Source organism: Anomaloglossus baeobatrachus, chromosome 7 (genome assembly GCF_048569485.1).
Source record: "Anomaloglossus baeobatrachus isolate aAnoBae1 chromosome 7, aAnoBae1.hap1, whole genome shotgun sequence".
NCBI classification, from domain to species: Eukaryota; Metazoa; Chordata; class Amphibia; order Anura; family Aromobatidae; genus Anomaloglossus; species Anomaloglossus baeobatrachus.
Window position 1 is genome coordinate 280,813,806 of NC_134359.1, and position 18,583 is coordinate 280,832,388.

An 18,583-nucleotide genomic window follows, 5' to 3' on the forward strand; every position below is an offset into this window, starting at 1 on the left:
TTTATATAGCGCCAACATATACTGAAAATTCTAAATGACAGTAAACTTATATAGACGTGCGTCCCTTTCTTATTATTCTGTTGACATAGTATCTTTGGTTTGGTTTTTTTTACTATTTTAGTGGCTTAAAAAAAAACTGTTGAAAAACAAGAATCTGGTTTGGTTTTCCAAGACCCGTAACTTTTTTAAGGATTATACATGCAGAGTTGTATCTTTTAATTGTATAATTTTTTATTGAATTTTTTGGCATTTTTTTCGTTTACATTACTATAACGTTTAAACATTTTTTTATTTATTTATTTTTTTTTTCATTTTGATAGATTAGACTTTTTTTTACGAGCTTGGCAATCCCAAATATGTTTATTTGGCCCTGATCGCTGTTGTTACAGGCAGATTGTGGCTGATGTTTCACACCCTGCATCTGCCCTGTGCGGAGGGGGCCACACACCAGGACGGACGTATCCATCACGGAGCGTTAAGGGGTTAAAAGGAACCTGTCACAATTTAGCACGCAGCCCAGTCTGCAGCATGTCACAGAGCAGGAGGAGCTGAGCAGATTGATATACAGTGGCATGCAAAAGTTTGGGCACCCCTGGTGAAAATTACAATTAATATGAAGAGTTAAGCAAGTTGAAGATGAAATGATCTCTAAGAGGCATAAAGTTAAAAATGACACATTTCCTTTTTATTTTAGGCAAAAAAAATTATTTTCATGTTTTACATTTATAAGTTAACAAGAAAGGAAAATCGGCCGATGCAAAACTTTAGGCACCCTGCATGGTTGGTGACTAGTAGCACTCCCTTTGGCAAGTATCACAGCTTGTGAACGCTTTTTGTAGCAGCCAAAAGTATTTCAATTCTTGTTTAAGGGATTTTCATCCATTTGTCCTTGGAAAAGTCTCCCAGTTCTGTGAGATTCCGGTCTCATCTTCCAGTTCTGTGAGATTCCTAGCTTGTCTTGCATGCATTGCTCTTCCTCGGAGACTTCTTCCAGTTCTGTGAGATTCCGGGCTCGTCTTCCAGTTCTGTGAACTTCCTGGCTCATTTTCCAGTTCTGTGAGATTCCTGCTCGTCTTTCAGTTCTGTGAGATTCCTGGCTCTTCTTCCAGGTCTGTGAGATTCCTGGCTCATCTTCCAGTTCTGTGAGATTCCTGGCTCTTCTTCCAGGTCTGTGAGATTCCTGGCTCTTCTTCCAGGTCTGTGAGATTCCTGGCTCATCTTCCAGTTCTGTGAGATTCCTGGCTCGTCTTGCATGCACTGCTCTTCCTTGGAGACTTCTTCTAGTTCTGTGAGATTCCGGGCTTGTCTTCCAGTTCTGTGAGATTCCTGGCTCGTCTTCCAGGTCTGTGAGATTCCTGGCTCGTCTTCCAGTTCTGTGAGATTCCTGGCTCGTCTTCCAGTTCTGTGAGATTCCTGGCTCGTCTTCCAGTTCTGTGAGATTCCTGGCTCGTCTTCCAGTTCTGTGAGATTCCTGGCTCGTCTTCCAGTTCTGTGAGCTTCCTGGCTCATTTGCCATTTCTGCGAGATTCCTGGCTTGTCTTCCAGTTCTGTGAAATTCCTAGCTCTTCTTCCAGGTCTGTGAGATTCCTGGCTCGTCTTCATTAACCAAGAAATATTTTACCTAAAAAATCAATTTTATTCACAAATATGCCACAAACAGGGTACACATATTAAAACAATTTTAAAATATGGTGAGAAGGAAAGGTGGGAAACACAAACCCTTGCTCCTTACCCTTCCTATCATACAGGGGTCGGCGTCCTAAGCTTTATTGACGCCCCTGTTCCTCGTCGGCTGAGGTCCTATAATAGCCCTCCACTCACACTAAGAACCGTGTGCCCTAATTCAAAGTGGGTAAAGTGAAACACCCAAGGTAAGGCCCATATAGACAGTGTGTGACATTAATTACGTCCAGATAATAATTTACTGTCAATCAATGTCATACATATACTATGGGGGAGTTATTTACTCAGTCGACTGTCAGTCAAAAGTATCAAATCATGAAACTGCTGTTGCACATGTCCAGGATGCACCCTACGCGTTTCGCCCTCTTATCAAAACAATAGGGCTCATCAGGGGTATATAACAATCCTTGACAATTGAATCACAGCATCAACCGGTAATAGGTTGAACCAGAACAATCTTATATCCTGTTAATAACTTGTCCTTCAAATTTGCAGACCAGGAAAACGTATCTAACAGTACAAAACATACTGTAGGAGTAGTCCCGGGTTATGCACTTGTCTCTCAACCAATTTATGGAAAATCCCGGGATTCATTCACACCCATATGAGAATGTGCAAATCTGATCCGGTTAGGGAAAGAGGACAGCAATATTAGAAAGTCATCCCGTCGTAAAAGCTCAACCTCCCAAATGATGGTACAAATGTCCTCCAGAGGGACCGTCTTCCCTCACAACGATCCAGTTCCCAGTCTAGGCGGCACCTCTACTAGTGCCTGGTGTGGTTAGAAAAAGATGTCAGCACTCTTGGAAATTCATCCCGCAATCATGGTTCACTCTCCTATATGAAGGTACTCAGGAAAGCCCGTATTCCCTGGAAGAGAAGTGTCACCTGGGCAGCGATGTGTGTCCAGTACGGGTGTGCTCGTCTTCCAGTTATGTGAGATTCCTGGCTCTTCTTACAGTTCTATGAGATTCCTGGCTTGTTTTGCATGCACTGCTCCTTTGAGGTCTAGCCATAGATTTCCAATGATGTTTAGATCAGGAGAATGTTAGGTCCATTAAAGACCTTCATCTTGTGCCTTTTGAGGTCATCTATTGTGGATTTTGACATGTGTTCAGGATGAGAAATGAGCAAACCTGAGGTTCGGTATTCGGTTTTCTGCTGAACACCAACTTTAAGAAAGAAAGAAAAAAAAAGTTTGGGCACTTTACATATGAACTTCACTTGCACAAGTATCTCGGTGCTTGGGTACACTCGTTGCTCAATCCATTGTGAGCCGCTTGCAGTGTTTGAATGGCTCGCAATGGGAGTAGCAACAGTGTTATCAGATGTAGTGTGCAACTCCCCCCCTCCCCCCCCCCAAAAAAAAAAAAATAAAACACAAGGAAAAACCCTGTTTGTCCTCAGAAGTGATCTGCTTATGGCTGGCTGGATGTGGATGGAGATCCGCACTGCCAATCAGTGACTTCCATTGTAGTTTGGGCCAAGTCCAGACCTGTGTAAGTGCGGTTCGGCTGCATGTGCCAAGCTGAATGTCCACGTGTTCACTCATCTCTATTTAGGGTCATTATCTATTTGTAGAAGCCATCCTCCCGTCTCCTCTTTTCAACTTCAGCTTTTTTACAGATGGTGTTAGGTTTTAAGTGAGAATTTGTTGAAATTTGATTGAATCCATTTTTCCTTCTACCCGTAAAATGTTCCCCGTGCCATTGACTTTAACACAACCACAAAGCAACATTGATTCACCCCCATGCCTAATGGTTGGCAAGATATTCTTTTCCTGAAATTTTGTGCTCTTTTTTTCTCCACACATACCTTTGATCATTGTGGTCAAAGAGTTCTATTTTACCTCATCTGTCCACAGAACTTGTTTCAAAAATGCCTCAGGCTTGTGTAGATGTTCTGTTGCATACTTCTAAATTTTATGGTATGGACAAAAGGAGAGGTTTTCTTCTGATGACTCTTCCATGGAGACCATATTTGTGAGTGAGTCTCTGAACAGTAGAATAATGTACCACAACTCCAGAGTCTGCTAAGTATTCCTGAAGGTCTTTTGCAGTCACGCAGGGGTTCTGATTTTCTTCTTTAGTAATCCTACAAGCAGATCTCACAAACATTTTGCTGGCTTCTACAAATAGACCTTAAACACACATCAAAATCCACAATAGACGACCTCACAAGGTGCAAGCTAAAGATTTTACAATGGCTCTCACAGTCCCCTGATCCGAACATGATTGAAAATCTATGGCTAGTCCTCAAAAGAGCAGTGCATGCAAGACGAGACAGAAATCACACAGAACTGGAAGACGAGCAGGAATTTCACAGAACTGGAAGACTTTCCCAAGGAAGAATGGATGAAGATCCCGCAAACAAGAATTGAAGGACTCTTGGCTGCTACAAAAAGTGTTTATAAGCAGTGATACTTGCCAAAGGGGGCGCTACTAGGTACCAATCATGCATGGTGCACAAACTTTTGCATCGGCCCATTTTCCTTTTTGGTTAATTTACAAGTGTGAAATATGAAAATATTTGTTTTCTTTTTCCTTAAAATACAAAGGAAACTTTATGCATTTTAGAGATAATTTCATCCTCAACTTGCTAAACTGCTTTTTTTGATCAAAGGTACCTACATGTTTGCATGCCACTGTATAGGTTTGTGGGAAAAGACTCAGTATAACATGTATTTTAGTAATTTCTGCATATTTTGTTCTTCATAAACGAGTGGCCAGTCCTTATCAATGATTGGCAGCTATAGCTGTATTCACACTACAATCAATGTCAATCTTTGATTAGGACCGAATGGCAGTAGGTTTTCAGAGAGATGTCGGTGTGATGTACAGTACAGAACAAAAGTTTGGACACACCTTCTCATCTCTAGAACAACTGTTAAGAGGAGACTTTGTGCAGCAGCCTTCATGGTAAAATAGCTGCTAGGAAACCACTGCTAAGGACAGGCAACAAGCAGAAGAGACTTGTTTGGGCTAAAGAACACAAGGAATGGACATTAGACCAGTGGAAATCTGTGCTTTGGTCTGATGAGTCCAAATTTGAGATCTTTGGATCCAACCACCGTGTCTTTGTAGAAAAGGTGAACGGATGGACTCTACATGGCTGGTTCCCACCATGAAGCATGGTGGAGGAGGTGTGATGGTGTGGGGGGGCTTTGCTGGTGACCGTGTTGGGGATTTATTCAAAATTGAAGGCATACAGAACCAGCATGGCTACCACAGCATCTTGCAGCGGCGTGCTATTCCATCCGGTCTGCGTGTAGTTGGGCAATCATTTATTTTTCAACAGGACAATGACCCCAAACACCTCCAGGCTGTGTAAGGGCTATTTGACTAAGAAGAAGAGTGATGGGGTGCTACGCCAGATGACCTGGCCTCCACAGTCACCAGACCTGAACCCAATCGAGATGGTTTGGGGTGAGCTGGACCGCAGAGTGAAGGCAAAAGGGCCAACAAGTGCTAAGCATCTCTGGGAACTCCTTCAAGACTGTTGGAAAACCATTTCCAGTGACTACCTCTTGAAGCTCATCAAGAGAATGCCAAGAGTGTGCAAAGCAGTAATCAAAGCAGAAGGTGGCTACTTTGAAGAGCCTAGAATATAAGACATATTTTCAGTTGTTTCACACTTTTTTAAGTATTTCATTCCACATGCGTTAATTCATAGTTTTGATGCCTTCAATGTGAATCTACAATTTTTTTCTGAAAACAAAGAAAACTCTTTGAATGAGGTGTGTAAAAACTTTTGGTCTGTACTGTAGTAAGGAAAAAAGCAGGTGAAAAATGCATAAAGCGATAGTAAACGTGGACATAATTACCCATACCTCTTTCCAGAAAGGCAGTAAGAAGGGATATTCCCAAAATATATGGATATAGTCTACTGCCGGATGACAGCGCCAACAGCCAGAAAGAACAGTAAGGACCATGGTGTGTATCTTGGTAGCCACTACGCCCAAATCTCAACCACTGCCCCATCCCCCATGTGAAATTATCAGTTCTTTCCATTGCTGCTTTCCAAGGATGCCCCCGCTATTGCCCCGCGGACAACACAGGACTTTTGAGGTCGTCTGTTGTGCATTTTGACGTGAGTTTAGGATCATTATCTAGTTTTTCCACCAATTGGTCCTAAGAAGCACGATTGAAGATTTGCAACCATAGTCTTGACCTTGGATTTTTAGATGGAAACGTGTTTCAGTGTCGAGAACTAAAATTAAATACTTATTTATTTGGGTAATTTTCTGTATTGTCCAAATATCAAATCTGAATAATAGTAATGATAGCACCAAATGAATGTTGCACCATCCTCAAGGTTCCTCACTGGTTCCTCACTCACAAGATGTTGACACGTTTCGGGTCAATTTAGGGTTTGTCTCATATTTGCTACTGTAAATAGGTGTCAGGCTGGTTGTACTGAATAGCACAGGGTTATCTAGATTATTTTTGGCCACATAGTAATTGGATTATGAGCTTAGAAGGAGGTTAGGTATATAACGGGGCTTGTAGTTTATAAGCTGATTTAGGGAGGGCTTGCCACGGACCAGAACCGAATCCAGCTTACTGGACTTAACTTTTCCCTGCCAAAATCTTACATTCACAGAATAGTGTGTAACATGTATTCTGCAGGAAATCAAATTACACATATTATATATATATATATATATTATATATACACACACACAAACACGAGTATGAATATTGTATATTGTACTTTTTCATACACACTATACTACCTACAGACGTTCTGCTGCTTAGTGAGTGTCCAAATTATCTACAGAAGCGAAACAGACGACCGCTTCCCATGCAGTGGTCTCCAATCTGTGGCGGACATGGTCAGGGCATGCTGAGAGTTGTAGTCATCTGGAAGGTCACTTTAGCTCGGTGGTTTAGGCGGTCTCCTGTGTAGAAGACAGCGATGTCTCACACATTCCCACTATTGCTCCCATAGACTCTTAGGGGTACTCTGCACGTTGCGACATCGCAGGTGAGATGTCGGTGGGGTCAAATCGAAAGTGACGCACATCCGGCGCCGCTGTCGACATCGCAGTATGTGAATCCTTTTACATTCGATTAACGAGCGCAAAAGCGTCGTTATCGTATGATTGGTGTAGGGTCCGACATTTCCATAATTTTGCAGCAGCGACGGTATGATGTTGTTCCTCGTTCCAGCAGGCAGCACACATCGCTGTGTGTGAAGCCGCAGGAGCGAGGAACATCTCCTTACCTGCGTCCCAGCTGCAATGCGGAAGGAAGGAGGTGGGCGGGATGTTTACGTCCCGCTCATCTCCGCCCCTCCGCTTCTATTGGCCGGCTGCCGTGTGACGTCGCTGTGACGCCGCACGACCCGCCCCCTTAGGAAGGAGGCGGGTCACCGGCCAGAGCGACATCGCAGGGCAGGTAAGTGCATGTGAAGCTGCCGTAGCGATAATGTTCGCTACGGCAGCAATCACAAGATATCACTGCTGCGACGGGGGCGAGGGACTATCGCGCTCGACATCGCAGCATCGGCTTGCGATGTCGTAGTGTGCAAAGTACCCCTTAGGCTATGTCCGCACGCTGCTGTTGTGGGTTGTCACCCAAAACCGCACCCTGGGGCAGAAAAAGAAGCAATGTGTGCACAGAATTTTTGAATTGTGACAGACTTTGTTGGGAGAAGGAAAGACATGCAGTTTTGGGCAACAAACTGCACAAAAATTGAAGCAAAACCGTGACAAAAAAATGCAGCGTGTGCACACAGCCTTAGACTTCTTACTCAACTTCTGAAATGGGAAGATATTACAAAGTGTAGGTAAAAAAAAAAAAAGTAACTTTGCAATCTACATCTTATTAAAAATGTATACTTTACAGCTCGCTGCGTATGTTACCAGCCACTTCTGAAGTGGTGGAGCACTTGCAAGCTCTTTGATATAAAGTTTGTAAGCGCAGCTCTGAAGCCGGCCAGATCACAGGATGAGGCCAGCGCCAGTCTAAGGCCAATCCCAGGAGTGAGTGAAAAATGCAAAGGTGGTGCATGGATTTCTATAATACTTTTCCTTTGATTACTGATCAAATACTGAATGTGTGAACGCGGCCCTAACTCTGAAATTGCAAAGGTAAAGCTGCCCCTGTTTGCTGCATTGGAGAGTGCACAGATTGGGCCAGTGGTGCCGCTCTGACGCTGGTCCGAACTGTCAATCAAGCGCAATTGTGATGCTTAAAGAATTAAATATTCCCAAACATAAAGCTCCTACATTGCACATTTTCAGAATACACAGATTTTATGCTTTTTTTCCGTCCAGCTTTATATCCCTTTTAATAAATCTCTCTCCGTGAATTATATAATTAGTCTTTTTAATCGGCATTATACCAGGTGATCCAGTTGCAGCTCTTTACACGGAAAGCTGTACCTGCCTGCGCCCAGCACTGGCCTGGCATGTGACGGGATTCCTAATGTCACCCTGGCACGGGTCCCTGGCACACTTTATGCCCTCCACCCTACAACAGATGGCCTTTTCACCCTGGCTTAGATCCATGGCTTTTTATAGGGTGGGGGTCTAGCTTCTGGGTTTTTGGTTTGGCTTTTTTTTTTGCATTTCTGTCATTCTCGAAGCAAAATATCAAAAATCTCAAGTGAAAATATAAGATATGCGTTGGCTCATGCAGAGGGGTACACGGTGGAGCATTACTACTGGGGGATACATACAAGGTGCTGCACGTGAAGGAATAGACCATCTCCGGGACTCCATATTTTGCTGGTCGTGGACCCTCCTGATCTACTGACAGCTGCGATTCTGTACAAAATACTTCAAAGCCTAAGCATGGACCAGGCCTTGCTCCACCATATGCAGAATATTAATATGGGACTAATATGCAGAATTTGGAAATATTTCTTCAACTTGTATTATAAAACTAAGTGGAATAATCCTATTCTGTATTTTTCAGATTGCGAGCAGTACTGCAAGCCTCCGAAAGGAAACTATAAGATGAACCTGAAGAAATACTGCAAGAAAGATTTTGGTAAAAGACATTCACAGTTCATTATATATATATATATATATATATATATATATACATATACATATACATATTATATATATATATATATATATATATATATATATATATATATATATATATATATATATTGTAGTCCAAAAGTAGGAGGACAGTATGTGTAATAGGGTTATCAAACATGGTGTAAAGTGAAACTGACTCAGTTGCCCTTAGCAACCAATCGGATTCCACTTTTTATTCTTCACAGACTCTTTGTAAAATGAAAGGTGGAATCTGATTGGTTGCTAAGGGCAACTGAGTCAGTTTCTCTCTACGCCACGTTCGGTAACCCTACTACACATACTGTCCACCTACTTTTGGACCACCCTGTGTGTGTGTGTATATATATATATATATATATATCTCTCTATCTATATATACATATTATATATAGATATATATATATAAATATATACACACACGCACATACAGATATATATATATATATATACACACACACACATACACACATATATATATATATATATATATATTAGTGTGGCGCTCTACTATATGGGAGTGACATATTATGGGTCCGATGGCGCTCAATATAATACGGATATGGTAATATTGGGGATAATGACCATTAAAAGGAGTTGTCGTCCCATGAACTAAGTTAATTTTAATCAATAGATCCTCGAATAATGATAATTTTCCGATTTTCCGCAATTGGATGCGTTTATATAAAATGTCCCTGTGCTGAGATAATCATATATATGTGTCCCTGTTGTGTACTGTGTAATGGCCGTGTCTGACCATACAGGGGATCATACCACATCTCCTAGGCAGGGAAGGGCGCGAAAGAGAAAATAGACATTATAACATGGGATGATAGATGATTCTTTATGTGAGGTAAAACATTTCCCTGCTGTTTTTTTAGAAAAAAAAAAAAAAAGCATTACCTCAAAGAAAGAAAAATTTGTGATCCTGTGCTGTAATGTCTTTATACTCTATTGCGTCTTCCCCTGCCCAGAAGCCGTGGTATGATCAGACCTGGTCAGACACGGCAACTACACAGTATTTAGCAGAGATACATATATAAGATTATTGTAACGCTTGCCACAGGAGATGGTAATGCAGCAAGCTGGATTCCCGGGATTACCCTTTAGAGGGAGGGGCATGACTAAGTGCCCACCGCGAGGCAGACACCAGGTGCCACTCCCAGGGCAGTGACCGGGACTGTGGCAGCTGACCCCCAGGGCAGGGACGGACACGGGAACAAACAGGCAGTCACTTGTGAAGCTCAGACCACCGGAGTAGCTGAGGCAGGTGGCAAAGCCGGGGTGGACAGACACAGTCTCTAGTATAGCTGAAACTTCCGGATTGCTGGGGCAGATGGCATGGCTGGGGTGGACGGACATAGTCTCTAGTATAGCTGGAACCTTCAGGGTAGCTGAGGCAGGTGGCATGGCTGGGGTAAACGGACACTGTACCAGTGGGACCAGGAAACAGGAAAAGGACACTGCACACTGTAGAAGAGACGCACAGCGAACAAGGGGACCTGACAACTAGATGGCTAGTGAACAAACCACTATATATCTAAATATGTTAATCAGCCACCTTCCCTAGTGAGAAGGTGCCTTAGGTACCCAGTTCCTCTCAGCGATAGGCTGAGAGGCACTTCTAGGGAATCACGAGCTGGCCCTTTAAGAAAAGGGCAGCAATGCACACGTGCACGTCCTAGGAGCACTCCCGGAAGGCCTGTGCGGCGTGTACAGGTCCCAGGGAGAGAGTGAGACAGAAAACATCCACATGGAGGACCGCGAGGAAATCATGTGGGCCAGCCATGGCGGTCAGTGAGTGGGTATCTATCCCTGCAGGGACATTTATCTCAGCACAGGAACATTTTTTGTAAACACATCCAATTGTGGAAATTAGTATTATTCAAAGATCTATTGATTAAATTAAACTTTGTGCATGGGACGACCCTTTTAACTTTATCTGAAGTCAGTTGTGGCTGCTGTAGTTGCCGGGTCCTCATGCAGAATATCAATATTCAGCACCTAACTCATACGACTTCTTAATCCACCGAAAAGAATTTGGTAGATCAGTCTACAACCTAATGTAGATATGGACATTGTTGGATAGAGTATGTAAAAGCAAGCACTTTTGCCATTTACTGCTTGTTAAACTTTGCAGCCGTTCTTGAGAAATTAACATCTTTCTTTGCAGCTTATTGCCTAGGAGACCGACCACCGCTGCTGTTATCTTGTAAGCGGTGTGCGGAATCTGGCCGGGATTAGGAGGTAATAGCGCACTCTAGCGGATGTGGCTAGTAGTGTTTACATGCTCAATAGAAGAAAAGCTTGTAAGCACTGCGAGTGTTCTGCTGTCTAGCTGCGGTGGTTGGTCTCCATGGTAACAAGCTTTAACACGTAAGAAAACAAAAGTCCTAATATCTCAAGAACGACTGAAAATATTACTAAGCAGTAAATTGTAAAATTTCTTGTATTCACCAGAAATATCTGACAATATCTATTTATGAAGATGATAATGATCCTCTAAGGACTGCGTATATACCCTATATTCCTACCAGAAGTCAATATAGACTTAAAGGGGTTATCTGGAACTTTTACGCTGATAGCCTATCCTTATGATAGTGCATCAATATCTGATTAGTGGAGATGTGACCCCCGGCACCCCCGCCGATCAGCTGTTCCCTGTGTAAGCAGAAGTGTTCGGTTGCGGAGCTGCACAGCTCCATCAACTGTATAATGATAGCGGCCGGGTACTGCACATTTGCCTCCTCTTGACAGCAAGCAGTGATCTTGTAAACTGGCTAAAGAAATGTTAGAAAATTCCATAACCTTGAACCCGAGGAGCATATGGGCCTATAATAACCCCTGCGGGCACAGGACACTGCTTAAAACTCTACAGCTCTTACGACTATACAACCACCTAGTTGGGTTTTTTATAATTATTTTTAATTTTTCCACGCCGGCTTTGCAGCAAATGATGTACAACGTTGAGTCAATGCAATAGGACGGGCTAGGGCATTGCAGCAATTTAGTAATTCAGGGGTGGGAATGGCTACGAGGTCAGTAATCAAAGACCTCAATGCAAGTCCGGGAGTACGGGGGGGGGGGGGGGGGGGGGGGGTGGGATGTGGTATGTGCTAGGTTCCAAAAAGTTTTAGTAGTCTTGTGTGTACTCAGGTCATATAAAGTTCAGAAAGTGTCAAGAATGTGCACCCGGGATATTCATATACAATATTCTTATATAACCAGGGTCGGACTGGCCCACCGGGGTTACTGGAGAATCCACTGGTGGGCCCCATTATCAGTAGTAGGCATGATACACTTGTTTTCACTATGTACAGACTAAGGAAGTGTCTCATCATTCATTTTACAAACTGCCCAGTATATATAGAAGCATAGGTAAATTTGTGAATGTAATATTTGCATGTAGGTGATCAGTGGGCCCCCCAGAGTCAGTTACTGGTGGGCCCCTGCCGCCCCAGTCTGATACTGTATATAACCCAACATGTACCCTATTCTTTTGTCCTGGCCTTTTGACGGCACCGGTGAATTGACATTCCAGGACTGTTCGGCCATAGAAGAGTTAAGAGAGGCACAAAGAGGGGAGATGTCCCCCCCCCCCCCCCCCCCCCCGTCCCCCCCATCCCCCCCCCCGGGTTATAAAAGGACTGTATCCTCATTAGGGTGAGAGAAGAGAGGACTCGCTCTCGCTTTTAATTCCTGGGACGGTCCGATTCCACCTCTCTCTATTTCACATACTCCCTCTCCCTATTTCTTTTCATTCCTGTCCCTTTCTCTGTCTGCCAGAAATGTTAAAAAGGATATCGCAACCCCCCCCTTTCCAAAAAAAAATATCCATGGGAGGGAACAATATGCTAATGAGATGCTAATAATCACCTGGCTGTGCAACCATTGGACGTAGACTGATGGCCCCTAATCAATGTGACACGGTGACCATTCATCCTGAGCGCGGAGGGGAAGCAACACATTGATGTATGGCAGGGACTCTTGGCGTGCGGAGAATAGAGAAGGCGTTATGGGTCTGTGAGACGAGAAGGTCTGAACCAGGCCTCCCCAAGCTGTCCCTGTCACACAGACAAAGACCCCCCACTGATAAATAGAGCATTTTTTTTTCTTTTTTTGGAAAGTGGGGGGTAGCGGGCTCATACCATAACCTCGGTGCTTGGTATCTCATTTAGCGCAAACAAGAGATATTATGTGCCCGGATGATAAATCAAGGTTATTATCTATGTGAATGAAGCCCCCCCTATCCTAGAGTAATGGTCATCTACGAGATGCAATGGCGAAAAGTAAATGCAACTTAGACTATGTTCACATCTGATATTTTTGCAAAAAAGCAGCCAGCAAAAGTGGATTTAAGTTTGCAGCGTAAATTTGCAGGATGTCAACACTTTCCTTTTTTTTCCCCCGTAGAAAACAAGGAGGAAGTGGGAAAAAAAACTGCACCAAAATTTTGGTGCAGAAACTAACTTTATAAAACATCTGCTGCAGACTAATCCCACGCGGCATGAAAAAAAATGTCTCCAATAGATGCCTTTAATATGTAGTGTTTTTACTGCCAAGAGGGAAAGTTTTGGATGCAGAAAAAAAAAAAAATGTTGCAAAAAAGCCAAGTGTGAACATAGCCTGATAAGCTGCAGAAATTTCTATAAGGCCTCTTTCACACGTCCGCGTAAAATACACCCATGTTTTACAGTCCGTGGTGAAGGTACGTATGTGTGTGCTTGTGCCCGTGAGACATCCGGATAGCACACAGACAGCATGAGCTGGTATATTTACCTGTCTCCTGCGCTGCTGCTACTTCGAGGTCCACGGTCAGTGCAGTGAATATTCATGAGCTTAATGAGCGGGCCCGGAAGTAACAGCAGAGGCAGCAGCGGCTGCCCGTGTGTGTCTTTTACGTGTGCTGTCCCTGTTCTACCCGTGTAACATCCGGATAGCACATGGACAGCATGAGCTGGTATACTTACCTGTCTCCTGCGCTGCTGCTACTTCCGGGTCCACGGTCAGTGCAGTGAATATTCATGAGCTTAATGAGCAGGACCTGGAAGCAACAGCAGAGACAGAGTCAGCAGCGCCTGCCCGTGTGTGTCTTTTACGTGTGCTGTCCCTGTGCTACCCGTGTAACATCTGGATAGCACATGGACAGCATGAGCTGGTATACTTACCTGTCTCCTGCGCTGCTGCTACTTCCGGGTCCATGTTTAGTGCAGTGAATATTGATGAGCTTAATGAGCGGGACCCGGAAGCAACAGCAGAGACAGCAGCACCTGACCGTGTGTGTCTTTTACGTGTGCTACCCATGAGACATCCAGATAGCACACGGACAGTAGGAGCTGGTATACTTACCTGTCTCCCACGCTGCTGTTACTTCCGGGTCCACGGTGAGTACAGTGAATATTCATGAGCTTAATGAGTGTGACCTGGAAGTAACAGCAGAGGCAGAGACACCAGTGCCTGCCCGTGTGTGTCTCTTACGTGTGCTGTCCCTGTGCTATGCATGTGACATCCGGATAACACATGGACAGCATGAGCCGATATACTTACCCGTCTCCGCTCTGCTGTTACTTCCGGGTCTGTGGTGCAGTGAATATTCATGAGCATAATAAGCGGGCCCAGAAGCAACAGCAGAGACAGCAGCGCCGGAGACAGGTAAGTATAAAACTTCTTTATTGTTACGTGACCTGTATTTTCTCCGGTACGTCACACTGATGTCACATGCATCACATCAGTGTGTGGTCTGTGTGACACCCGTGCTGCCGGAGAAAAACAGACATGTTGCCATGCGCCACATGGTTCATGTGAAAACACGGACATGTGCGCAAACCCACTGTAGATCTTGGGTCTACGTGTGTCCATGTCTCTGGTGTGAAAACGGACCTCGTACATACCGAAAACACAGACGTGTGAAAGAGGCCTAAGTGAAAGTCAGTGCTATGCATGAACATAGGGTTAATTGATGGAAGAAAAATAGATTTCTAAGAGCCCAATTCACAGAAAATTCTGCAAGAAATCTGAAAACATCTAAATACCTGAAATGCCTAATATTTATTAGATTTATCTGGATCCTTTATGGAAATAGATGTGGGTCTCACAGCTGGGACCTGCATCTATCCTGAAAACGGGGCCAAGTCACCTGCAGCTGTCAATGGAGTGGTGGACGTGCATGCTCTATCTATAATCCTCTCTGTTTGGTAGAATATTTCAGTCATGTGCACACGCTGCAGATTTGGTGCAGAAACTTTCTGCATCAAATCTGCACCTTCTGGCAGAAAAATACAAGAAAAAACGCATCAGGTTTTAGTGCTTTTTTTCTATGCTTTTTTTTTAGTGAAGGCAATGGCTGGAAGGGCTAAAACATACAGAAAAAAAAACATCCCAACAACTGACATGCTGCAGTTTTTCTGCACCAAAATCTGCATCAAATCTGGAAGGAAAAAAAAAGCAACGTGCACTTAGTACTTCAGAAATCTCAGAGACTTTCCTGGCTTCAAGATAGGCATGAAGATTTTGGTGCAGATTTGACAAAAAAAAAACAAAACACACTGTTTGCACAAGCCCTAAAGGTTCCCACAAAGTGGCAAAACCCATCTGCCAGATATTGCATAGATGATAAGAATGGTAATGAGGATGGCCGCACATGCACACAAGAGCTGCCCATGGAAAGCCACCTTTCCACAGACAGTGAGGCTTTGACCGAGCCCGGTTTTCATTTTAGATCCCAACTAGCAGTCAATTATGGCATATCCTAAATAAGTTTGTGTTACCCTATATGATATATAACAAGAACTTTCTTTCAATCTTTTTCCTACAGTGGTGCAGGTGAATGTTTTGGAGATGGAAATGGTTGGTTCTTGGGCGAAGTTTACCGTCAACGTCCTTTCAGTCTACAAGTGCCGAGATGATCGAGTAAAACGTGGCGATAGCATACTGTGGATACACATAAAAGATCTCTCCTGCAAATGCCCCAAAATATTGTTGAGCCGCCGATACCTAGTGATGGGCAGCGGCGAAGGTCAAGGAGATAGGCCGGGACTTACAGCTGACAAAAACAGCATGGTGATCCAATGGAGGGACGCTTGGACCAGGCGCCTGCGGAAACTGCAACGCAAAGAAAAGAAAGGAAAATGTGTGAAACCGTGAGGGTTGTCTTGAGAAAGGGAACTTTAATTCTGTATATATACGCAACATATCGGCCTCGCCCGAGATTGAGAGTCTGGGTGAGAGCAAAGGGTGCAGCTTTGGCAAGATCCACCTACGCAGAAGGACAACATTAATGGTCCATCATTAGATCTGCGAGAGACAATGTCGCCCATGACCTGGCAGCCAACTCGCCCCCTTAAGCATGCTAGACAATGATCTCCGTCTTCAGATCTCCATTAATGGGGTCAACTGCGTCTTAAAAGACAATGCAGGAAAGATGAAGGAGCTCCAGAATCGTTCTCAAGCTGTGACCTGGTGTCACTCATTTACGAGGCCTAAATCGTGTTTGAACTCTAGAAACCAGATGGGTTTTAACTTTTTTGTTTTTGAAGAAAAATAACGCAACTGGACCGGGGAGGGGGGTGATGTTATGCGTATTGTGTTCCCAAAGACTGACTCGAAATGGTAGGAAATAGGCCTATGCGTTTTGCGTTCAAACATCTAATTTTTAGGTGGAATTTTCAAAAAAATTATCTCGGGATTCCAAGACATCGCAACGGGAGAAACAAACTTAATTCCTGAAAAGAAAAGAAAGGCCGCTGCTAACTTATACCGGGCAAAAAAACAAAAACAAAACCCTACAATATTTGCCCCCAAATTTTAGAAGCTTCGAATTGATCTGATTGCTTGCAGATCATTCTGTATGGATTGTATGAAGACCTGCAGAGCTATGTACAGGACCCCAGCCTCTGCCAAACAGTGCGACGCGGCATATGTTGCCTTTTAATGAAAAAAAATACAAAACTACGGACTCGCGGACTACATTCTGAGTGTATAAAATGTGTTGCGAGATGCAAGATGGTGTAACATACAAGCCGGTATATTATCTTCTGTAATAATGCATTAGACAGGACCTGCTCACAGGGACGGGGTGTGTAATACAATGTGTGCTCTGTAGTAATATATCTGTAATTTTAACCACCTTTTCGTACGTTTATGTACTGTTTATTTAGTGTGTATCATATGTATAGAATATTTGGTCGACGCAGCTGTTTTTCTTCGTGTCCGTTTGCTTCGGAGTCCCCACATCAACCCATCTGCTGAATAAAAGGTTCTGTGAGGCTTTTATGGAAAACTGGTAAACAGGAAAAATGTGCCGCATCCAGTGGGCAATTAGATTAAAAATGGACGTAAACAGACGATTTGCTACTGCGCTGCGTATTTCCCCTGTGCAACCAGAATGGAAATAACGGTCTGTTGATTATTTTGACAAAGCTTTGAGCGAAATCATTTTTTTCCCTTTTCTTTTTTGTTGGCGGGGGAGTAGGTAGTAATAGTGGACAAAGCAACATTTCATCAAATCTGATCTGAAAATGTATGCTATATTTTTTACATGAATTTGCCTTTTAAATAATGGGGCACCATGGTTGTTCCCTTCTCAAACATTTATGGCATATCCATGCCTATCTTGGTAATGTCAGTCCCTTAATCCCCCAACTCAAGGCTGCTGCGAATTGAAAGGTGATGGCACATGTACGTCACTTTTCATTCACTATTATTGGAGGTCCAAAAATTATCACTAACTTGGGCATGCCTTGTCCACTAGGAAAATAATTGGGGGACCCTATTTTCAATATAGAAGTAAGTCCAAGAGACATTTACAACATATCCCGTGGACCTGTGTCTATGTAGAGAATATGGTTCCTAACAGTATTTGTCATCGATGGAGAGGTGACTGCACATGCGCTAGTTTGCGTTGTTATTTTTGGACCTCCAATAGTAGTGAATGAAATTAAATAGGATGACATTTACGGCATATCCCGTTAACCTGTCTATGTACAGAATATGGTTCCTAACAGTATGTGCTGTCGATGAAGAGGTGACTGCACATTCGCTACTTTGTGTCGTTATTTTTGGACTTTCACTAGTAGGGAATGAAATAGAAATACAGTAGTGAATGAAATAGGAAGACATTTACGGCATATCCCGCTGACCTGTGTCTCTGTAGAGAATATGGTTCCTAACAGTATGTGCCGTCGAAGGAGAGGTGACTGCGCATGCGCTAGTTTGCTTCATTATTTTTGGACCTCCAATAGTAGTGAATGAAATGAAATAGGAGTACAGAAGTGAATGAAATAGGACGACATTTACGGCATATCCCGTTAACCTGTCTATGTATAGAATATGGTTCCTAACAGTATGTGCTGTCGATGGAGAGGTGACTGCGCATGCGCTAGTTTGCTTGATTATTTTTGGACCTCCAATAGTAGTGAATGAAACAGTTATACATCATAAACTAAACCTGCTATATATTAAATTTGGTTGTCTCCTCAGGAATCAATGTTATCCCTTATCCTATCAATTGGGGATAACTTTAGTAGCTTTTTCAAAACTAGTGCAGAGAAAAAGTGGAGAAGTTACTCTAGACCACCAGCTATTAAAATAAGAATTCTGATTATTACACCCTTGAAGAAACAGGTTCCTACAGGATACCTTGTGTGATGATCCATTATCTTTCCCAAGATTAGGATTTAAAGGGAACCAATCACCAGGATTTTCGTATATAACCTAAAGCCAGTGCTATACTAGCAATATTGGGCTGATTCTATACATACCTTAGTGGTCAGCTCAGATGTATAAGTTTTGAAATCCAAGAAAGTAAAGTTTATAAAATCGGCAGCTTCTTGAGTGACAGCAGCTGCTGATCAGATACTAGCTGGGGGG

At 43.3% G+C, this 18,583-nt stretch overlaps 1 protein-coding gene across 1 annotated transcript in view; it reads left to right on the plus strand.

The window, feature by feature from the left end:
* Positions 1–18,583, plus strand: part of NTN3 (netrin 3) — a 110,221-nt gene that overhangs the window by 90,737 nt on the left and 901 nt on the right. The window contains exons 6-7 of the mRNA XM_075318247.1: positions 8,607–8,681; positions 15,531–18,583. The exon at positions 15,531–18,583 is cut by the window's right edge and continues 901 nt beyond it. Coding sequence (XP_075174362.1) covers positions 8,607–8,681; positions 15,531–15,859 — 404 coding nt within the window. The 3' untranslated portion in view covers positions 15,860–18,583. The remainder of the gene's footprint in view (positions 1–8,606; positions 8,682–15,530) is intronic.